Source organism: Anser brachyrhynchus, assembly GCF_964034855.1.
Source record: "Anser brachyrhynchus genome assembly, chromosome: 6".
Classification (NCBI taxonomy): domain Eukaryota; kingdom Metazoa; phylum Chordata; class Aves; order Anseriformes; family Anatidae; genus Anser; species Anser brachyrhynchus.
The window spans coordinates 14529885-14554085 of record NC_137700.1 but is presented as its reverse complement, the minus strand read 5'-3'; the positions used below and the strand labels follow the sequence as shown (position 1 = coordinate 14554085).

At 37.5% G+C, this 24201-nt stretch overlaps 1 protein-coding gene across 7 annotated transcripts in view; it reads left to right on the top strand.

Annotated features, from left to right (window-relative positions):
* The window catches only part of LDB3 (LIM domain binding 3), a 121830-nt gene that overhangs the window by 40124 nt on the left and 57505 nt on the right, over window positions 1-24201 (top strand). For 4 of the 7 annotated variants that reach the window (XM_080597928.1, XM_080597931.1, XM_080597933.1 and 1 more), the window contains exons 4-5: window positions 10114-10189; window positions 23148-23170. In XM_080597928.1, the coding sequence (XP_080454054.1) occupies window positions 10114-10189; window positions 23148-23170 (99 nt within the window). Of the gene's footprint in view, window positions 1-10113; window positions 10190-18010; window positions 18418-23147; window positions 23171-24201 lie in introns of all 7 variants that reach the window. The other 3 variants (XM_080597927.1, XM_080597929.1, XM_080597930.1) reach the window with 1 other exon arrangement.

The following is a 24201-nucleotide window of genomic DNA, read 5'->3' as shown; positions in this document are numbered from 1 at the left end:
TGTCTCATTCTGCTGGCACAAGCATTCCTGTGACACTCTAAGACGCCTGCTTTGGCGTCACCATGTGCTGCTGCAGAGAAGCAGGGAAGGTGCAGGCCTTCTGTGCCTGGTGGGCATTGACACAACCTTCCCCTCCAAGGGCATGCCGATGATGGAGCACCATTTACTTCCAGGCAGCCACAATTGACTGCCTTTTGCTGGAAAATCAGGAGCTAAATAATCCTTTTTTCTAGCAAAAGGGAAAGAATCAGAGGCAAAGCTATGAGAGATTTATGGTAAATATTTAATTGCTTTCCTTTTCTTGCGCAGCACCAAAAGATGGCTGATTCTGCAGTATTTATTTCAGGCCTGCTATAAATAAAGCCTGTGGTGACAGCAAACTGCAAGCAAAGGAAATTCAGTGGTTATTGTAAACTGCTTTCTTTTGTCTGAAGCTGTAAATAGTAAACAATTCTGTGCATGTTTTACGTCTGCTGATAGGCACATTTTAAAATCAGAACCAGATCTAGGCTGGGTTTATGCTTGAAGAATTAGAAGAGGGTGTATATACCAGTTTAAGGGTAAACAATTTTCTGTAGGCAATTGTCATGAAAGCACAGTTTAAAATAGTGGTACTCCAACTATTCTGTAGAAACATTGCCAAAAAGGAAATTGTCAGTAAAACCAAACAGAAAATAAAAGTATGGCTTTGGAAATTTTTTCCTTCTTTGAATGATTTTATTACATTCATCAGATTAGTGATGCTTCCATTCAGGCACTACTTAATTATAAAAGGAGAGTCTGAGCCCATGTGAATGTGACTTTTTTCTGTTTTTGAAAGGAACACTGATGCTAGTGATAATTTGCTAGTGTTTGTGTTCAGCATTTTGAATGCATCTCCTGAAGTCCATTCTGGGGGTAACTAAGTTTTAACTCGTTGTTACTGCCTTTCAACTGCTATCTTAAAACCGTGGAAACTGAATTCCCAGTGCCAAACAACAGCTTCTTGGATGAGACTGCAGCAACACTTTTACAGCTCAGGATTCCCACCTGGGACTCAATGGCTAGCACAGCAGCACTGAAAAGTTCAGGGAACAAGGATCCAATCAAGACTCCAGTGAGGACTTCTGAATTACTGGATGCAGAAGCAAGTCCATTGCTACCATGTCAGACTGGACTACGGATATGAACGCCTGTCTTCTATCAGAACACTGTATTTAACAACTCAGCCTTAAGTGTTCAAAACACACTACTTACATTTCAACTTGCTTTGATAACATTTCACTAGAAATGATAGGCTCTTACCATATTTTCAAGTACAAATATGTTCATATTGCCATAGAAATATAGTCTGAAATTAGATGACACTTAAGAGAAAAGAATATCAGAGTATAAAAAGAAAAAAAAGAGTTAAACACTGCCCTTTAATCTGTTTCCTTCCTGAGTTCTGTAGAAATTGTTTAAATATGCTATTATGATTATCAGCAGAATTTACAGGTTAAATCAAGAAAATACTGGCTAAATATCAGGAAAAAAATTAAAATCTGGTGTAATGTTAGATATTCCATGTCATGTTCACTGGAGTAATTCTGATCTAGACTGGGCTGAGTACTGAGATCTGCAACCATGTGGACAGTGTGTTTTGGAGACCTGCACAAGTCAGAATAGACGAGAGTAGTTCAGTGGGAAGGGACCTTCAGAGATCATTGAGTCCACCTGCCTGACCGCTTCAAGGATAACCAAAAACTAAAGCATGTTATTAGGGGTATTATCCAAATGCCCCTTGAACACCAGCAGGCATGGGGCATCAACCACCTCTCTAGGAAGCCTGTGCCAGTGTTTGACCACCCTTGCAGTAAATAATTTTTTCCCAGTATCCAGTCTCAGCCTTCCCTGGCACAGCTTGGTGCCGTTCCCTTTCATCCTGCCATCAGTGACTAGGGAGAAGAAATCAGCACCTCCCTCTGCTCTTCCCCTGCTCAGGGAGCTGTAGCGAGCAACAAGGTCACCTCTTGGCCTCCTCTTCTCCAGGCTGGGCAGCCCAAGGGTCTTCAGCCTCTCCTCATAGGACAGTTACTCAGTTGGGCACTTCAGTCTGTAGGTGATTGCATGTACCTGTATTCAGGAGAGGTATTACAAAATTTACTGTTGGAAAGATGATAATAGCTGAGTAGTCAGATGTTTACATGCTTTACTTAAATTATGTGTGAATTCAAAATTTTAGTCAGGTTAGTAGAAAAAAGGAGAGTAGCAATAATGGTGAATGTGATGTGAGACTGTTTTGCCTAGACATTTCACTCTGGAACTTCAGACAACCATTTACCTTCAATATCCACAGTTTCTTCCCCACATTTCTGATGATGCTGAGTGCTCAGAGCATTGAAAAAGACATGCTCTTCTAGTGGGTTAAAGAAGTTAACCTCTATTACTATGAGCTGACAAGTGGTACTCCCTCAGTCCTTGTTGAAATAGAGGTGAATCCCATTGCCCACCCAATCCTCTCTGTATGCAGGTATGAGAGGATAGTAGGATTTGTTACTAGATGCTAGGCTGGCATTTCGACAAGGCTGTGAGTTACCATCTTTGAGTAGTAACATTTAATGCTTTAAAAATTGATGAGTAGCTTTTTCCATGGAAAATAAAATATAAATGTCAGTAACTGCAATGAATATAAATATATTCCTTACACGAGCAGCTTGAGTGGACTGCTATTTACACTCGCTGCATTAAGTGTCCTTGTTAGTTTTAGAAAACAGCCTGGAAACTGTGGATATATGCCAAGGCTTTAAAGGACAGTGAAGTTTTCATTACAGCAAGATTCTGCTTGGGGATTAGAACGGTTCTCAGCATGCACATCACTTCCTCCCTGTCCCCCAAATACCAGCTCAGAAGTGAGGTTAAAATCATCCTTTTATTTGTCTGAGAAATATCCTATGGATGAGCTAAAGATAATCTCCATGTGAATTCTTGTATGTATTACGTTGCACTCACCATGGAAAGGTCATGATGAGTATCACTGGCGCATCTCATCAGAGTCAATGGGCTTACACAACTCAATACACATGACAGTTATAATCTTTCTAACACACAGTTAGTTATTGGTTGCATTCTGCAACCAGGAAGCCAATATGTTACCCCAAATGTTACAGCTGACAAGAAGGTCACGATGTGTTAGTGCTGGGACCTTTTCTTATTGATTAATGTTGATTGGCCTAAGCATGGATGTGTCAAAATGTAAATTATTTGCTTCAATCGGATTGGAAAGGCTGAGACGGTGTTTTTAAGAAGTGGAATGAGGAATCATTCAATCAGGCAAAATGCTAAGGCTTTACAGGATCGATCTTGAAATGCATTATTGTGTACGTGAGGTTACTGGTTTCCTTTGGATCCTTTTTATTGTGGTGTTGCATGCCCATCAGCCACTAAAAAAGCTGCCAGGCCTCATTCTTTTTTCAACAAATCTCAGTTATTGGTGAAGAAAGAGCATTTGACCCGTGTAGTAGCTGTGGTATATGTATTTTTTTTTCAGTTTGGGTTTCTTGAGAGTCTTTGTTAATTTGCCTGTTTTGCCTAGTAAGCAAGATGTAAATATATAGGTATCGGCACACTACAAAGTAGGATGTGCATCTCTGCAAGTATCTCCAAGTAGTGCTTGCAAACCTGTCAGTTGCTTGTGGCAACAGTTGAAGATTTTCCTGTCTTTCACAAGCTCTAAAGCTTTGCCCAGACAGTAGTTACTGAATGTTATTGTGGTGGGACAGTGCCAAGGGGTGTTTGGCTTCATGTACACCACAGCAGTTCGTGTCCTCTAAACAATCAGAAAAGGTAGTGAAAAAAGTTATTTATGGAAAGCTTATTGACGTATTTTAGCTTGGAAACAGAAAGAGTGAATATATAAATGAGTTGAACTGTAGTTAAGATCTAATTATCCCAGTTCTCTAATTTTTCTTTCCATATATGCTGTATATGTCAATTAGAAATGCTCTAAAAGCCATGTGGCACATTGTAATGTCCACGTTCCAAGTAAGAGGAATTACAGGAAAACCAGCCAAGTAAATGTGCGTCAGTAACGGCTTCAGGAAATAAATTTAAATTAATTAAAATAACCCAAAGTTATTTGTGGTCAGGATGCTCAAAGTATCCAGAGTTTGGCTTTCGCTTTTAGAAAAAGTCGAGATGCAAGGGGAAAAAATAGCCTTCATCTGTATAACATGAGAAGCCTATTTGGATTTAGACAACACCTGAACTCCTGTGTGGCTACAGAAGGCAGCTGTTATTAAGCTTTTTATTATTCTTCTGTGAATTTTTTTTTTTTTTTTAAAGGAGGTAGATTCATCATCATACCTTTGAGGCTTGGCTGTGATTCCCTGATTTTGTTGCTGGTTCTTCAGGGTGATGCTCTACAGCAACCCCAAGAGCTGCTCTGTAATCTTTAGCTGAATGACTTTCACCCTTTAGAAAGTTATTGAGAAGCCAAGAGTTGCAGGACTGCCCTGGAGTCTGATGGTACTTGAATGGTGTAGTCTGAAAACGAGAGGTACACTATCTGCGTGGCAGGGCAAACGGCTATGTTTCACATCAGATACTTTTCAGCTAAAGAACTTAGGGAAATATTTTTGATGTCCGAGTCTTCAGAATTCTTATCTATTATGTCTACTGGGGAGAGTGATTCGCATCTCTAGACCAGGTTGTGATAGGCTACATACAATCACTGAATAAAGACAGCGCCTCTCCTGCTTTTTATAACTCTCTGTTCTCCATTATTAGATCTTTCCATAACCCAAATGCCTTGTCCTTCTCTTCTACTAACAAATTATTTTATTATTTGCTTGTTTACCTTAATTAGATTTTTTAGCATCTGGCAGTAATTAGAAATAATAAATACAACCGTGTAATCATGAATAATAAAAACTATGCTGAACTCAAGGATTTCAAGTGAGGTTATAGACGATTAAGCTCTGAACTCTCTGATTATTTTGATTCTATTTCAGTCTCTCAGTTTTGATTCTGTAAAACCCTTCTCTGTAGCTTGGCAATCTAAATTCTGCCCACAGTTGCTGCTGGGGTGGAGGAATCTGAGGGCTGATGTCAAGTCAACTGAGAGGCGATGGAGGCATTAGTAGCCAGGCACTCTACTCAGAGGGAACAGGCTTGAGGGCAGATTGTGCAGGAGTTGGAGTGAAGAGATTTTGTCTAGCAGGAAGGACAGGGAGGGTAAAAAAGATGGAGCAGGCACTATGCAGTGTGACAGGAGGAGTCAAAGAGAAAAGAAGGGGATAGAATTTGATTGCTTCTCCAACATTTTTAGATGCATATTCCTCTTCTAAAATCACAGCTTCATACATACTTCTTCTCCTGTTCTCTTCCATTCCTTCCTTCCACAAAACTCTCCAAGTTTTCTCTCTCTCTCCCTCCCTTTCCCACAACATGCACATCTAGCCTTTGCTCGGATCCCTTCTGTGGGAGTCAGGTGTTACATACTTGCAAACAAATTCTCTTTCACAGACATTTGGATAGCTGCTTCCCTTCAGGTTGGTCACATTTATGAATAAGGCTTTTTTTATTTTTTTTCCATATATTGCTATGGGTATGAGCATTAGACGTGGAAAGCATAATTGCCAGTCCTACAATCCATCCAAGTGCAGCGCAGTGCAGGGAAATAATTAACAAATCAGTCATCCATCCAAATACTAATATTTGTGTTCACCATTGAAATAGAGAGAGCAAAACTGCTGATGGAAGTATTTATCAATTTTATTGCAGGCACAGATGATATCCTGATAAGGGAAAACTATGCCTTGTCCTAGCCCCACAGTGATCACAGTGATATTTGAAGTATTGTGAAATGCTCAGGTTTTTTTGTTTTTTTTTTTTGTGATTCTCTTTGAAGTTTCTGAGGCCGTTTTACTGATGTCCCAAGCAACGCTTAGAGAACTTAAAAACAAGACACGATATTCTCTTTGCAAGGCTTAGAAACAATAAGAAGCTTCTGTGTTTGGCAATGTAACTCACTGTTTGGCTGAAGATGGACATGTCAAATTGATGACCATGAAGAAGATTTAGTCTGGCCTTTTTACTTTTTCTTTACAAATTTTAATTAATATAAATATTATTGCATTAAAACAAATATATATCAGAACCCCAACTCCGTAGACTATATTCTGCATCCACTGTGTGCTGACCCACTCCATAATTACTCAATTTAATTAAAAGTAAAGTAGGTAAAGTGTTTTCTAAGTATTTCTAACCCTAATTTAATCTGTTTTATTACCTTTCTGTGGACTTGATCTTTTTTCCATTTTTCAGTGCCTGAGACATCGTGATACAATTGTTAAGATGCTCAAAGAGCGAGTGCTCACATGCAACGAAATTAAAGCAAGAGCTTACTGTAAGAAAAGAAATGTTGATTTTAGCTGTCCTGACAATTCAAAAAGTGAAGATGAGACGCTGACTGGTAAAGTTGTAAAATATAAAAGAAGTCATATGCAAATGAAAAAGAGCTACTATCTCTTAGATCATGTCACCTCTCTGCAAGTATGGTACTGTGCTCCCCTGAGGAAGGGTTAAAGTGTTCCTGTGTTACAGAACTCTCTCGCAGCCCTTCTTAGGCAGGCAGCTCTTCCTAATGCAGTTGACTCCTAATGAACCTTTGCTGCAAGTGCAAAAATATCAGGATTGAAGTCAAGTGCTCTTCAATTAAAGATATATTTGCGTAGGTGGGAACAAGTAGAAATTTTGACAGTCTTATCAGCAGTTACATCAAAATGGAACTGCTTTGCAAAACTAGATCCATCTTGCTTTTGAACTTCGTTAAGGAAGAGGACCAGTACTGTGGGAGAAGGAATTCCAAAAATGCCAGAATGATTCATTTGTTCATCTTTTAAGGCTGAGGGGTTTTATATTGAAATGAGCTTTTTATTTCCATTTTTAACTTTGAAAATATAGAACAGAATGCATGAAAGTTGAAGTCAGATTGATTGCTTTGACTGGAAAAAACTCTCTTTATTGAATATTTCAACATCAGATCTGTAACTATCACAACCATTTGTGAAATTTGGACTTTCATCCTCCTCACAGCCCTACTAAGCAAGTACATTCCCTGAGTGTTTGGAATAAAATAATTTTGCAATCAGTGGATTAAAATGTAAACCTAGGTTTGCTTTTGTACAGCAGCACCTTCATGACCTGGAAAGCAAAAATGTAAGTTAGAAGTGTTGCTGCAGGATTAGATTAATCTAGCAAAAGGGGGAAGAAAAAAATGTCCTGAATTTGCAGATGTTTGTCTCAGGAATAATAGCTCTTACGTAAACAATCACTTTATGAGTTCATACGTTTCTCATTCTGCAAATTGATTTCACCTCTTCTGCCCTTTTCTGTGGTGAAAACCTGTGCTTAAATCCAGCAAGCCTCATCATTCTGTTTTTAAATATCACAGCTACAAACATCCAGGGCAAAGAGATGTAGGAACCTCCTTGATTTCAAGTAAAATCTTGAAATCTCCAAGTCAGTGTGAAATGTAAATCCTAGGCGGATAGCACTGTGAATGACAGAGGTACATTATCAGTAATATTTGAAAGATACCCAACTTTTTAACATCTTCTGTGGTCAGGGAATGACTGAGAAAAATAGACAATAAACAACGGAAGTGATGGAGTAGTTTGGTAAATAAATCCCTTTGCTGCAATACAAATATTTTACAGTTTGGCATCAAACATGCAGTATATGTTTGCTATATCGCTCTAAGTGACAAAATTTTTTTAAATTGCTGAGCAACTTTAGCACTGAAAAATCATAATCACTGGACAAAGCAAAAAGGACACTTAGTGTCTGCTCTGCCTGGCTCTGGTTCTGATTATGCCCAGGTCCCCGTCAACAACTTCACAGAAATACCTGGGTTTACTGAGAAATGTCAGCAATGGAAGAAGGATCAGAATCTCCCCCTAAATCTTTGCCTATCCATAAATTGTTGCTGTCAGTTTTCAGCAACTCTTTGTTCTGGGCCGCAGCTGATATATATATATATATATTTTTTCCATTCTCTGATTTGGCTATCTTTCATGGTAAGTGTGCATGTCACATAAATATGATTTATTTTTTCTCTTTTTAAGCTAAAATGGTTGGAGGAAGGGTGGAGTGTCACTCCTGAAGGAAAACTAGTTAGTAACGCGCCTGAGGAAAGTTTGTTCTAGGCAGTTAGTGGTTAGCTTTTGTTCTTGGAACTTGAAGGTATATATTTCTCATATAATTAATTTTTTAGGAAGTATACTATGATATAGTTCCAACTGTGAATACTGTGAATATCAGCATTAGTGCCTTTTCTAGCCTCTTGTTTCAGGAATACAGTATGCCAGTGAAATTCATAGGTTAATTGCCTATTGTTTACCAAAATACCAGTTTTCATTGTCTCCTCAGATTGTTCATTTTCAAATTAGGATATTGTCTTTGACTTTAACTGTCAAAACTAGCGTAATTTCCATCTCTTCTATAAAATATTTCCAATTTCTTTATGGATTATCATCTCATTTTTCCTAGCGTTGGTTGGTTTGTTTCTGCTTACACGGGTATTTTATGTATGTCAACTAAAGCCATATACACAGCTCAACATGAAGCTAGGTATTAATGCAGGAATTGCCACAATGGATAAGCCCAGCTTTTATCTAGCTCAGTTTTCTTTCTCTGATAGGTGCCACTGTTAGGTATTTCAGAGGAAAGTGCAATATAGCCCTCTGTAAGGAAGGAATGAAGCTAGCATGGAATGTCTCCCACTGTCGATCTAAGTTATGCCATGAAAACTGAGAATCTGGATGGCTACTAATTTTTACTGAACCTAAAGCATCTTCTGCAGTTTTTGTTAAGTTTATCTGTCTAACCCATTCTGACATCCAACTATTCTCATTGTCTCAATGTTGTCTTGTAACAATGAGTTTCACCTCAGGTTAATCAAGTACTCTAGGAAACAATGTTTGCCTTTATCAATTGTACATGTGTTGTCTTTTCAATTTCACTTACTGTCCAGGAGCACAGCTTTATTCCCCTTTTTCTATCATTCATTATTTTCTACGGCCCTGTAATGTCTTCCCTTACTCATTTCCTCTCTAAAGTGAACAGTTCCAATTGTCTTAATCACTTCTGCCTGAGTAACAGTTTTGTGTGCTTTTAAGTATATTAATTTCATTTTTGTTCCTCTATCCTAATTTTGAAATGTAACTTTATCGATAAGAATTCCAGGCATACTGATCTGTTGGTTGGCAATAGGGTAGTAGTTGTGTAATTCCAATTCCTTTGATTATTTGTACGTTTTTCATTTCATTTTCTCTTGTGAGCCCATGTTTTCTGGGAGGATTTCAGAGGGTTATTCAGTGCTGCACAGGTTCTCACAAAAGCTCCACAAATAGGTCTTCGCTTACCTGAGCATCCTAAAGTACTTTGGTTAACATTTGTCACTGTGCTTTATTGGCTTTCTTTGTTATGTTTCAATGAAAGGGCGAATAGTGTGTTTTGCAATCATTTTAATAAGGATTATCTCTGTTTTTTTAAATTATCATGTACATATATTTATCATACACAGGTGAAAGGTGGGCATTTGGAGTGCAATTAACTAGCTAGTGATCTACTCCTGCTGAAACTATGTATTCTCTTATATGAAGCTCATGTTTCTCCCTGCACAGGAGTTTGAAGTATGCTAATTGCTACATAGTTTAAGGTATTAAATAATAATCTCTTGAGGACTTGATCTTGAGATGCCTCAGAATCAAAGTTTAGTTTTTGCATTTTAAGACTCTTCTACGTCCCATTTTCCAGAGCATTGCCCAAACCTGAATTTATCTCTTGTTGTGGCTGATTGGCATCTATAAAAATTCAGTTTGTCACAAGGTAGAGGAAAATGGATGATCTTCCAAGTCAGAGGCTGCTTCTGTAACTGCTTGCTTTTCATCATTCAGAGAAAATATATCAAACTTTATTTCTCACATCCAAGACTTTTGCAAATGAGAATGTAGGAAAAGCAGTGTGATCACTAGAAAAAATCTAAGCTTTGCCTAGCTTTCACTCCAGATGAAGCAACATTTTTGCATGAAATGTAAAATTTTATCCAAAAATTAGGAGTAGTGATTAATATTTTTTTTTGATCCCCAGATCTAAACGTCCAGTGCCAGTTTCAACCACAGCACCCAAAATTGACTCTCCCAGAGCTGTAATTCCCCACCAGAAGGTATGTAACACATTTTTACTCATCCAAAGTTAACATTTTTATCTACCATAGTAAAGGTAAATGGGTAAAGGTAAAAAAAAATGGGTAAAGGTAAACCTACTACAGAAAATAGATTTTGCCCCTCCCAGATAGGTAAACATGGAATGAATGCACAGGTAGAAAAACTGCCTATAATGCAGTGTACTTGTGAATTTGTACTTTGCTATTTTCTGATTAGCAGAACCAAAGCATCTTGCTATCCTCTGACACAATTTGGTCTAATCAAGCAGCTGGAATCTGTTGTCTTCTTGATTTTGCTTTCATCTAGACTACTAGAATCTACCAAAAGTTCTCAAAATATACATTTATTTTTGTTTATTCTTCAGGAAAAGCCCATTAGATTGAGCCTCAGTGTAACTAAATGCTGACTGCAACTGAAAAGGCAGTGGTTTGGAAAGGGGACATATTAGGGCATTTGAAGACTTGCATATTGCATTCTTGTATTATTAAATAAGCATTGAAATAAAAGAGAAGGTGAGTCAATTTAGTGAATAACAGCAAGTGGCAGAGGAAATGGATGGCTTGGTTTCTGTTGTCAAAGTTGGTTATCTTCCATAATTTAAATTTTTGTATTAGAACAAACATCATTCATTGACTGTACCTGGCAACTCATCATCTATATTTTGGAGGCACTGAGAAGTAAGGGTGCCTGAAAGATGGTGTACATCCTTAGGCTAAAGCACTGGGGAGGATGTTTGTGTTGCTGATACACTTAATTAGATAAATGGAGAGGAGGTAAAATCCCCGTTGCTGTAATTTTACCCATTCTGTAAGTGGCAGTTTCATCCCAACCTTGTAACATAACTAAGAAGCGCTTAAAATTAAAATACATGGGGAACTAGGTGATCTTCAGTTTTTAGCAGTTCTGATTTCTGTAGGTAATTTTTAAAGATTTTTTTTAATAAATGCCATGCTTTCCAAATTCAGAGCTCAGAAGGTAAACATCATCCATGTTAACTGCTGCAGACACATTCAAACTAGCAGAGAATGAACTTGGGGAGAATAATTTGATTCAATTTTATTTTGCCAAGTTTGAAATGAACGTGAATGGCTATTTATTAGTTGAGACAGAAATAATGTTATTTCACTCTGGATCTTGTAAACTTTTTGGCAAGGGAAAAAGAAATCAATAATTTATCTTCCTCAGAGTTGTTTCTGCTTATGTCGTGATTTTGTAAATACACTCTGGGAGAAAGTTATTGTAAGTCACCAAACATAAATTCCTAAAAGAAAAAGGACCGTTCTTTTAGTTGTACTGGTGTTCCACTGCACCAGCAAAGTAATAAGTGCAGGAAGAGGGAGAGAGTACTTATTTTCCTTAAGAACTACACAGAATGCTGTTAGTATTCAAGGCAGCAAGTACACATCTCTCTTCAGAGTTATTCACCAACACAAGACTGACAACTATCATTTGAGACCCTCAATCACACCTGTGCAGGTATGACAGATTTGACTACTTCCATCCACCACAGGTACATAAAAGCCTGTATAAAGATGCATCAGATTTTTATTGGCTGTATATTAGGTGCGCTTCTTCCCTGGCAGGTGTTAATTTTAAAATTACTGCCATAGACATTCAAAGCTGTTTACCACACAAAACTATTTTCTCCTGTAACTAACTACCCTATAGAACAGTTAACTTACACACTGTAGTTTTTTAAAAGTCCTAAAAATACCTTTGACACAAAAGATATAAAGTAAAAGGTCACTTCACATTTTCTATTTTAATCCTTCAGAGTGATATGAGAATCAAAGGACTTGGTCCTTTTTCAAAAGTGTGTTGTCTTACACTTGAGCATTCTGTGTCGGTGCTTAGGAATGGTTTATAGGGGATGTTGAAGGTAGCCTATTCTGAATGGGCTACAGGCAGTAGTTGCAGCTGGAAAAAAGATTTACAAGGACCTGTCTGTGGCAGAAGGGGGCATCTAACTGAAGGTATGGTGAGGAACAGGTTTTCTAACAGTATTCAGACATTTTTTTTAGGTAAGGTCCTTGGCCTAGGGGAACAGGCAGCAGTGGAGTGCTGGAGTGGGGCACCAGTAGCAGGCCAGGAGGAGTGACATTTATGTTTTGGAGTACAGAAACTCCTGACCAGATATAAAAACAGGAATTGTGAAAGCCAGCTTTATGTCTTCTTGGGCTAAGGCATGTTCTGAGTAATAGAAAAACCGAGGTAGACAACAGTAATTTTAACTGTTAGAAAGTAATCAAGGTAATGCTGAGTGCAGAAAGTGGAAGACTTCTCTGAGGGTGGTTTGGAAGGGAATGAACCATTGGAAAAGAGGTCTCAAAATCCAGAATAAAAAGTCTTCAGTCATGCAAAGAGCTGTATGGGGATGTTGAAATAAGGTATGTTAAATATATATAAATATACTGGAAAGTCAAGGTTCCTTGCTTGTCCCTTTATTATTTCTATCAGTGGTTATCACTGTAGAAATGAAGAATTCTTTGACACATAGGCAAGAAGCTGTCTCCTCCACATCACTGCCTGACAGCGTTTAGACTGATGGTTCACATGAAGTGAGTTCAGTTGCGTTTCCAAAATAGCAAAAAAACTGCCTTACAAAATGTTCATGGTAGTGCTGTCCTTGAACATCAAGGGAAGTTTTTCTTGCCTCTCTCTGGGTCAAGGTTAAGGCATGGCAATGTTAGCTGAAGAATCTGCATCTGCAAGTTCAGTGTCTTAGTATAAGACATGAATTCTTTTGCACATTATTGCTGATCTGACTCTAGCTTCCACTAATTTTCAAGCATGTATTTCTTCTTTTAAAAAGATGTGAGGAAGGTTTAAGAAAATCCTGAGTTCTTCAGCATGATAGAAATTTGTCTATGTTCCCCAAGTAACATACATTTTCTCCTTACTTTCTTGACCTGATCCATGTTATGGATGACACAGGTTCTGCAACCCTAAGTATGGCATCAGCTGTGCTGTAGAACTATTATTAGAAATAAGAGTTTGTCTGATTTGCATTTTCACCATTTCCTTCTCTAAAACCAAACGTGCAACAATTTTGATTTAGGATGAGTTGAGGTCAGATATTTTGCACAGATGAGGCATAGCTGGGAGGAGGGCATAACTAAGGCTGAAAGCATTCAAATAGCAAGAATAAGCACGAATCCACAGACTTGAGACTAAGTCATCAACAGTCAGTGAGTTCTTGCAGCTGTTCAGGGGGACGTAATACAGGTGAGGATTCACCTCAGTGCAGTTCAACATGTTTGAGCTGAAGCTTGAAGGCTAAACACGTATCTTTAACACTTGCCTCTTTGTGTAAAAGTATTAAGACAGCCTCTTTAATTTTGATAATATAACTACACTACCAAACACACTTACTCCAGAGTCCCGTTAAGGATCTCATAATGCTTAGGACTTGTTTCATGACAAAATTGGAAACCTGTGTGGCTAAGAGAAAATAGATGAAGAGATGATTGACTTTAGCAAAGCATAGTATGGAAGAACAGGCTGAGCCAAAAACTGTTTGTTGGGTGTCTTTGAGCAGAGTCACTTAATGCCATTGTGCCTCCATTTTCTTTTCTGTAAAAAGCTTAAGGTAACGCTTAGCTTCTTCATGGGCATGCTGGGAGGTCAAGTTCATTACTGTCGCCAAAGAGTTTTAAAATTGCTCTCCCAGAAGTGCAAAAAGGTGGAGTAGTTTATGAAAGGCTATATGGTCATAGGAACAGACAAATAGAACTTGGTCTGTCAAATGAAGACCCAAAAAAATGGTAAAGTATCTTCCTGTGTAAATTTGTTTCTCATTTTTCCCATGTGTAAGAAGGAGCATTTACCTTTCTTATAAATCAAATATTTATAAGGAAAAGAATAAAATATTGCAGTATGGAAATTGAGCTGATTCATAGCTTCCTTGTATTCCCAAAAGTTTGAGACTCCTCTACATTTGTCAGTTCAAGCTTAGTCACTGACATTACACTGGGAAATCAAAACCCAATTTTCCCCACGTAGTGTAAGGGTTTGCTGCAAGATCACAGCATCCTGCTTCAGGGAAGAAACCCATTGCTCAATGTCAGAGCCTCCTCTTCTGGTCGGCTGAAGAGTAGCATCAGACTGGCACAAGTGGAAATGTTAGCTTGCTTTTCCAGCCACAGAGACTATGAGACAGAATGGGATGAGAAAGCTGGGCAGCAAGAGAGTGCTTGTTACTATTGCTGAGTTTCATGAGATGTCGTGCCAGTGGCTACGCTGCTGCTCAGTATTAGAAATGTGACCTTCATGTTTCAGAAATCCTTTTGCTGCATTGATCTGTTTTTGCAACTGAACTGAAAGGGAAAAAATAAAAAAGTTTATTCTAAAATATCATCCCAGGAATAAGCTGAATGAGAGATACTTTGTAACTCACCACAGGAAAGAGCTAAATGAGCTGATTATTGGGCAGTAATTCTTCTGCAGAAATTAAACGGCAGCTTTCTGTTCCACTCCTTTCTCCCCAGATAAAGGGAAAACACCTACATTGAAACTACCATGAGTATTAATGCAAAATAGAGGATGCTGCTAACCTGGCACTGCTGTGTTCCTAGGAGTTCTACCATTGGGCTACTAGTGTGCTAGTATTCCAGCTGGAAATTGTTTGAGGAGTAAAACCGAAGCTCGTTCATGTCATAAAGCTTGGCAAAATCATCAACTGTCATTTCTTACGGCTGACCTATAATTTTCCCTTTGCTTACTGTTAATGTCCAGTAACACAAAATTACAAAAATGCATTTTGATTGAGGAGATATATGTCTTTTCTCTCATTAGTAGTTAACACTGATACTGTATAATTAGAACTCTTTGCATGTCCCTTTATTACATGGTTTAGAAAGGAAACCCAAAGTAAATTCAGATAAAAGAGTTTTCAAGGTTACAAACTAATATACCTCTGTTATATCCTGTTTCTTCTTCCTTGCCTCCATATTGTTTTGTTTTGTTTTTAATGTTTATTTTTTCCCCTTTGCTAGCAAGTAAAATTAATTTGCACAAGTGGTGATTTAATTTATGAACACGTCCTTGTGCACGTGCCCCTTTTTAAAAACATTTTTAGAGAGAATCTGTGCTTTCTGCTTATTTATCGATACTTGGAAACTTGCAGTAGGCCGCTTAAGGTTGGTTGGTTGATCTTTTCAACATCAGGGTGTAATGGCTGAAGTACGTAGTTCAATTTTATTTATTTATTTAAAAAAAGAATAGTCTGAAAAACACTTCTGTGATTATTTATTTCCACAGCCTCGGGCAGCTGTTATTGCCAGCTAAAATCTCTTCCTGTTTATTGCCACGAAAAAATGTTCCCAGTTCATTTTATCTGACTTACATGTTTGAATCAAAATGTCTTAAATGTATTAATGCTATGATTAATTTTATCCTCCAGACCTTTAATTTTGTTGGGTTTTTGTTTGTTTGTTTGTTTGCTTTTTGCAATGAATTATAATTAGATAAGTCATATTATCTTGATTTTTTTCCTCTGAACTCCTTAAACCCCTGAACTTAAATATGTAATATAGAAAAATCCACGAGGAGAATATAAAATACTTATCTTTCTAGTGAACCTTAAAATGAAAATCAGTAAATGATGTTAATGGTAACCAATAGTAGCAGAAACAGAAAATCAGAGGCCAAATTATTCTTGGGCCTGTGATTCATAAAAGGCTGGGGGAAGTGCAGGTAGGATAATAAATATGACAATCAAAGCAGTGCCAGGCAAAATGTCCCTGCAGGCCCACACCTGCTGGTGTTCTGGCTTTCACTGGGAGCAGGTTGTGAGCTCCATCCCTTCTGCAGAGCAGTGTCCCCTCCTTGTTCCTGTCCCCCCAGGCTGGACTGCAGCCTGCTGGCAGCGTTACTGGGAGCAGGCAGGTATCTGGGTACCAGCTACAGCTGCAGTGTGTCCTAGGTTCAGAGGGAGAGGGGAAAGTGATCCTCCTTCTTTAGCAAGACACATGTAGCCCAAATCAGGCTGGAGCCAGGACGTTAAGTTTCTGAGATAAACTAAAAATCAATATTATGGGCTCTAGAGAAATCTATAAATTGCCAGGCACTCAAATATTTTGTTGGGTACTTCAGCTGTAGATTGAATTTTTTTTTTTCTTATTTAAACATGGAAAATTTTTGCATCGTACCCTAGATTAGGCAGTTTCATAATTGATTATGCTAATTGTTCCTTCACATTTTGTGAAGCAACCTCCCAAAAAACAATTGCCAAAATATTTTCAAAGACATTGCATGTAGAGAGCCTGAACTGCTGAACAGACATGTTTAAAGATTAATATAGTGCACGTATGGAAACAGCTTTGCTCAAATAAAAAAAAAAAAAAAGGAAACCACAGAGATAGGTATTATCAGGACAAAGGCTGACAAGCAGAATAGTTTAAAAAAAAAGTTTTTTTTCCATATCCAACCATAACTAATGACTGTAATTTATTTTAGTTTTTTAAAAATATGAATAAGGGAACTGAGAGGAAAGGCAGAAAACGCCCACCTGAAAGAGAAGTTTGTATCTTCGTTGATAAAATTGTCCATACTGCAGGTAGGCAACCTTCTAAAAAGTACAGAACTGCAGTCACTACACTGCCAGTAGACGGAAGGAAAAGAGGTGATTTAACCCAAAGGGTACTCAGTGCTTCCTGTGAAGTGCTAAGTGCTCTCCAGTCCCAGTGACTTCAATAGTGCTACTCCAGAATAAGCTTGAACTAAAGGGCAGAATCAGGGATAGGATGTTTTAGCCAACATGAGCACAGAATTTTTACATGTAACTTCCTCAAAACTGAGAGAATGAGCTGTATTTATTAATTGCCATTCAGCTTTTGGTTGTTTGTTTGTTTGTTTGTTTTTTTGACAATTGCTGTTTCCTATACTGTGTTGTGAGAAAAGCAGTATTTCTCTTCTTTGATAGTACCTTTTACTTTAGTTTCACTGAGTTCCATCAATAGCAAATCATTTATGAAAATGAAGCATGGTACTGCCTTTTTCCAGGATGAATTCTTGTTAGTATGATTCGAATTTGAGCACCAGCACAGCACAGCACCATACTTCTATGGGTATAGCTGTTGTCAGGAGAGCTGTGACTTTGACTAAAACAATACATCCTGCTGCCCTAGTTAGAAATACTATCTGGGACATAGCTGTAGGATCATACAACCTTAATTTATATACTCATGCACACATTCCTTCAAGTGGGAATTATGCAGAAATGATCAGAATAGACTATTCCTGTCCATTGAGCAGATACTTGTTCTTGAGTCCAGTTGGTCTATTTGCTAACCATGCTGCATGGCCTAATTAGCATGAATGAAAGCCTGTGAAAGCAATGCAACGTGTGGGCTTCAATAACTTCAAGTGTACTTATGAAAAATAGAATAGTTGTATTTTTATAATAACGAGATTGACTCTTGTGTCTGTATATTATTTCAAATAATTCTGACCTCAAGACATCTTCTAAGATTTCTTAATTATCCTAGAACTTAATGGACGGTGTTGTCTTCGTATGCAGTTATTGCTGTGAGGTTGACTAGTAGTAAATGCTTTTTTAATGATAAGCTTTTGTTTGTTGATTTGAACTAAAAAGCAATAAAAATGCCTGAGTATGTTTTGCTTCCTTTATTTTGAAACAGTGAGATTCTTCATTTAAAATCTTTCCTGAAAGGTTGAATGCTTTGGCCCTTAATCTATTTATTGCAAGTTTATTGATATGTTTAAAAAGCAATAATTGCAGATGTGTTATTTTTTGCATGTGTTCTATGATTGCTCTTTTCTTTTTTTTCTCTTCTTGGCCTGCATGTTTGCTACTACAGGAACCTGCTTGGGAAATCAATGACAACAGAACAACCTTCAGTCCTCTAACTAACACGGCGACTGGGCCTATGGGTAGTGTTTTAGCAACCAATGGAACATTTTCAGGCTACCTCAACAAGCAAGAGATCAGCTTTTCAAATAGCTCTTCCTACTTAAAGACTACCACAGTTAGATCTTCCATGTCCTCTCAGTCTGTGACTCCTGACATTTCACCTGCAAAGAGTAATCTAGGTTCAAAACTAAGCCCTGCCTTGGCTGATGGCAATAGTCCTGTACACCAGCTGAGCCCTGCAAGGCAGTATAACAACCCTATTGGCCTTTACTCAGCAGAGACTCTAAGGGAAATGGCTGAGATGCATAAATTAAGTCTCAGACGAAGGGCTTCAGAAGGTGGACTTCCTAGAGGGTAGGTAACATGGTAAAATATTTAATATTTAAATAATTTCATAATAATATTCAAGTGTGATTCTGCTGAAAAATGAATGTACTAGTACCTACCCTATTGAACGTTTGTCTTGTAATCGTGATTAAGGTCTGGAACAATCTTTAAATTGCATAGTACCCCCCACAATATATACACAGTACAGTTGCAGAATAACTCTTGGTCTTTGGTATCTGAATTGCAATATGGATTGGCAATAATCACCAGAGCATGAGGAAGAACTATGACTGAAGTAACTGTAATCACCTCAGAGTTTTGGCATTTTCTATTTTAAACTAATGCATGCAGTCTTGTAGAGTCTAGTATCCATACCAGCCATTATAGAAGCTGCTGTAAAAGAGAAATTGCTTTGACCAGCATCTGACATCCTAGTGTACTGCAGTGTCTTGCTATAATTCCTTAATATATTGGCTTTCCTATGCAAAATGAGTCAAAATGCAATTTGCTGAATCCTCTGGTTTGAACATCATCTGTCTCACATCTGATCTCACAGCTTTGTTCTTAACTTGTATGTTAAGAAGGTAAAATCTGCAGATGCTGCCTTTGATCCCACGCTGTCAAGGTTTTCAGTGTGTTAGTGTATTGCAGACTGTTTTATTGGTAGGTGTGTAAAGTGAGCAACTTGGGCTACAGTACATGAGAAAGAGCAATATTAAACAAGTTTTCCAACTTTTTCTGCCTTCATGTATTAATTTGCAAACAAATCTCAAATTTGTTTATTTGTGTTTAAAAATGAAGAGAAGTTTCTTATTATGAATATGGGAAGAAGTGTAATTTCAACACTAAGGACTTGGTTACATGAGGAAAAAAATCAGACAATCCATTCAAGGTGTGATAATGAATGCATATTTTCAAGTACTTTATATCTGATTACAGAAGCTCTTTCTAAGAGTAAAACTAAGGGTTTTAAGTTGTTGCAAAGGATATTTAATTCCTATAAAAGATCACATACACATGCTTTAGATGATTCATGCAGTTTAGATAATTCATCACAACTCTCTTGAGCAGTCAGCATTTCAAATCCTAATTAACTTATCTGAAGAAATCCTATACTCTTTTCTCATACTGGATAATTAGGAAAGGCCTTTCTTGTTTAAAGGAAAATAGTTTAAATTAATAAGCAAGATCAGCAAAATAAACCTCAAAATGCTCCTTTCCTCATTTACATTTTTTATCAGGACAACCAATTCTTGTCTTATTTCAATACACAAAGTTTCCTGGGAGTATATCTCACTGTCTTTCTCCCACTATCTTCACATACCTTCTTAACATCCACAAGGGTGAGTGTGAAGGGACTGTATTTTGGATGGCTCAGCATTCTGAGTATTTCTCTATTATTAAAATTACAACACAGCTGCATTTACCACTCACTGGAGTCAATGTGGACCACATTTTTGATGCCAGAGAGCGTTGCAATAGGGCTACGTAATATAATGACTGTGACTATTGGGGTAGAAAAGAAGTGTAGCTGCAGGAAACATTTCACTTTCTTCACTCTGTTGCTTTTCCACACTTTGTCTCCTTTTTATGTGTGCATTCACAGCCAAATATAATTAAAGTTCTCTGTTAGTGCCCACCCGTGGCAATACACTGAATAACAAAGGAAGGTTCTACCTTGGAACAACCATCTGAGATTTTTTTCTGAGTTTGAGCAAAATTTGAGTCAATTTGCTGACTAACTGCCTGTAATGTCCATAGCAGTGATAAATAGTCTATATTTTAAACATGAATAATGAACAAATAAGAAAATATATGAAAAATTATCTAAATGTTCTGTTAAATCAGCCTTTATCCTGCAGCTCAGGAGCAAACTGAAAAGATGGAAGAGCCAAGAGCTATTAAGTACGTGTCTTCTCAAGTAATTCCTCTGAGCTTTAGAGCATTCTGAATCTCTGTTTACATGCAAAAAAAAAAAAAAAAAGAGTTCGTTAAATCTGCTCCCACTGGAGCGTTGCCCATGAAGTGAGAGGCATCTTTCTTACTGCTCTGCAGATAGTAACATGGAATGCGCGACTATCTTGGGACTTCATATCATCCATGATAGTCTTGATCTCATATATGAACGAGCACACAGGGAAAGCACTGTAAGACCTGCAAAATCAGCTCTGGACTTTGTTGTTTTGAATGAGACAAAGATTATTAAATTATGGAGCTTCAAAACTTGAAGTTATTATGCATTCATGAACATCCACTTACCAGTATAGTAAAATCTCCAAAAAAATTCAAGTCTGGGGGTAGATCTAAACATGTATTTTGTATTTCAATTTGGTGTTGTTTTCACCAAATCTTTTAAGCTTAATTGTGCGAATTGCTGTCAGAGGCTTAGCTAAACCCTTTGGAAAATCCTATCAGTAAACTAAAATTAATCTTGACACTATTTCCTTGACCTTTGAAGAATAACAAAGCATGTGTTTCTCTGATACACTCTTACATAAAGATTTTACCATCTTGGGCCAGGGTGGAAAATACAGAGGTGGCTTGTTAAAAGTGCGGAACTTTATGTGCTGAAAGCTCTGGAAAGGGGAGCATTAATAAATACGAAGAGTGAGTCATAGGTTCTAACATGTGGTTCTTTTTCATTCCAGTCTAAGTTATTTTTCACGTTGTAGGTCAAGGGCAGTAAATACCTGCCCCGCGTGTACGTGCCAGGTGGCTTGGGTTACTGGCTTCTTACTGTGTGACCTCTGTGAGCAACAAGTTGGGTGTTTCATACGTGTCCGTATTTAGAATTAAGCTAAAATAGTGTGTGGCTCTGAACTGGAGAGGTTTTTTTCATTGCACACTGAACATAAAGAGAAGGAAAGCTTTACTCATTTTGAAGGAAACTAGTAACGACTTCATGTCTAAAAAAATCTTTCCTGAGATATGTGGCTGTTGAGCTGTTCCTAGTGTGTGGACGTAATGATTTTTTATCTATAGACATATTTTTACATGCAAATAAGTGGTTCCTGTCATTATGGCCTGTCTTAAGGATCTCACAGTTCTGCCTTTGAAGTGTAACTGTACCTGCAAGGCAGAGACCTGGATTAGAGGATTAAAGCAGCCATCAGAGTCCACTTCAGAAAATGATACTGTTACACCATGTTTCATTGTAAATGAGTGTCCAGCTGTCCTGTAGGTACCTAAAATGGATATAGGATCATTGAGGTGCTTACAGGCTGCAGTTTGTTCCTAATATAGTTCTACTGGTTCCTGTAACAGACTGATATATTTGGCTTAACATAGGGTTTATGAAGTTAGAAGAATATTCCTGAATCTGAGAGGCTGTAGAACGGTAATTATAGATGGTGATCTGTGATTGCTTTTCCATGGAAATGCAGAAGTGCAAATCCTTTACTGCAGCTTTGTCTCATTAGAGTATTTTTCGCTCATGAAAAATGCAGCAGGATGAGCCAATTGCAAAAGGACTGTGTGTATAAAAAAAAAAAAAAAAAGGCAGTATATCAAAGGTTCCCCAAGACAAAAGCAGAAAGAGACAAATCCGGTTTGAATGTCACTCTAATATTGCTGTCCAGTGTTTTGTATCAATCCCAGATCCACTCCAGATCCAGCCATGTTACAGCAGCAATTTGGAAGGTTTAGTGCCTGGTTCTGTCAACAGCATTCTGTGCAGCTAAATAGGAAGAAATGTTTATTAACTGATGCTGGACTCTCTTCCTTTTTATTTTGCTCAACCTATGATAAATTACTCTTCGTCCAGGAATAAGAGGAAAAAAATGATTATCTAAGTTTTGAAGAAAGTAAGGGGAAAAATATTGCAGCCTGTTAAAGCTATTTTTCCATCCAAAAGAAAGAGTTATTTGCCAATAATATAGTATAATATTACCGTCTGAGCATGCTATCTTCATTGCTGCAAGCTTTGGCCTGTATAAGGCCTACGTTTTGAGCCTGGTATTGTGTTCCTTTGGAATGACCATGCAAATCAGAGTCTCTTCTTGTTTATGGAGTGAAGCAGAATATAGGATGACCGTATTTTTTTTCATACTATGTACGTAACACATGGAATAAAACGTTCGGATTTGGATAGCCAAATTAGAAAACCAGAATGCATGGAATCTTTCTTCATTTCATGTGCAGAAAATTAAGAATGACTATGCAGAAATTAATTGGCTTAAACCACTGTTGGCATAATGTAGGTGCTGTTAAATTTAAGCCAAGAGGTTGTTAAATATAAAGGCATATTCTTTAGGTTTAGACTTAGAACATTCTTTGGGTATTTTCCAGCAAGTAAAAGACAAAAAAGTCAATCTTGCAATAGCAATTCTGAGGATGGCGTGAGAACAAACTTCACCCCTGAATATTTAGTATCTGAGGGAAGAGGATAATTTCTGCAGCTCATTTGGTATTGTCAGATGAGGATATACTCTGCCAATATTTTTTTTTTCTTTTTTCTACCATAGACTTTGACAATAGCACATTCAGAGATGCACAGCAATAAAATCGAGGGTCAGCCAAAATGCCATGGTACCTTGCTAAGTCCTAGTGGATAAACTGTAATCCCTGCATTTTTTCCTTTTTTAATCATGTTGGGGTTCTCAGACATGCATTTGCTTTTTGTTCTTATTTGTAGATGGTCTGAAAATAAAGCTTTAGTAAGCTTCTGTAAATACCTTTTGCCCTTTGCACTCTAAAAACTATTGCTATTTTCTGTTTAGTTGTTTTTGATGTTGTTTGTTCTCTTTCTCTTCTTTTAGGTTATAACCAACACCACTTCCAAGTTAGTATCACTTCTATACAGTGCCAAGTATTCGTGTTACGCTCTATGTGTGAAGATTTGCTTTCTGGGGTAGCATGATCCCTTGTGTTCCTGCTGTGTTTTGCTTACAAGTATTGTTTTTTTTAAATAATCTTGTTGTTTCGGCAAGTGTCATACGCTGCCACTGCTGTCCAGTGGTGCTGTGTTCTAAGCACATGATGTGTTTGGCATTTCGTGGTGATGTTCTAATACAGCAAATGGAGTTAGCATCTGTGTTTGCTCAGTTCTTATAAATACTTCAAGATTTTTTCATCTCTACAGTCAGGATTGGATTCCTCCTAACTTTTTAAAGAATCTTCATGCCTTCAGGATTTGGGGAGCCTGATCAAAGCCTTTTTTGATGTGTTATTAGTGATGTATATTTTTACGTAAGTATTAAGTTAATTTCTGAAGGCCCACTCCACTAAAATTCACATTTAGGTTTGTACTAGATACTGATATTGAAAAGATCTAAAAAGTAATTGACCTGAGTAAAAATGTTCCCCAAATAAGAAGACACCACTGATTTGAAGTTGTGATTGATCTGCTTTATTTAGGGAAGTTCACAGAGTCCTCAGCTCTGATCTTTCGTTTCCTAGGATAAGGGCAGAGGGTTCTCTCTAAATTACTGCTTCTGTCTCTGAACTGAGCGTTGTCAAGAAATTGCTGAAGAGACTGGGCTAAATTCAGCTTAAAATAAATAATGGTCTTGGTTAAATGTCAAATTTAAACTGAAAAGAGGAAGTTAGAAGCAGTAGAAGACATAAAGTTGAAATAATATTTAATGCATATAATGTACACTGGTCTGGCATTCTCAGTTGATTTTATGAGGTGTGAGAGCGATGTCCTGCATATGATATAGCTCCTTTGGACAAATGAAGTTCTTGCCAATTTACATTGATAATTATTGTTACAATTGTATTGGGAAGCAGAAGTCACATTATAGGGGTGTTACTATCTTACTTTCTTTGGCATTCATTTTTCCGTATCATCAATAGTCCTTTTCCAGCTTA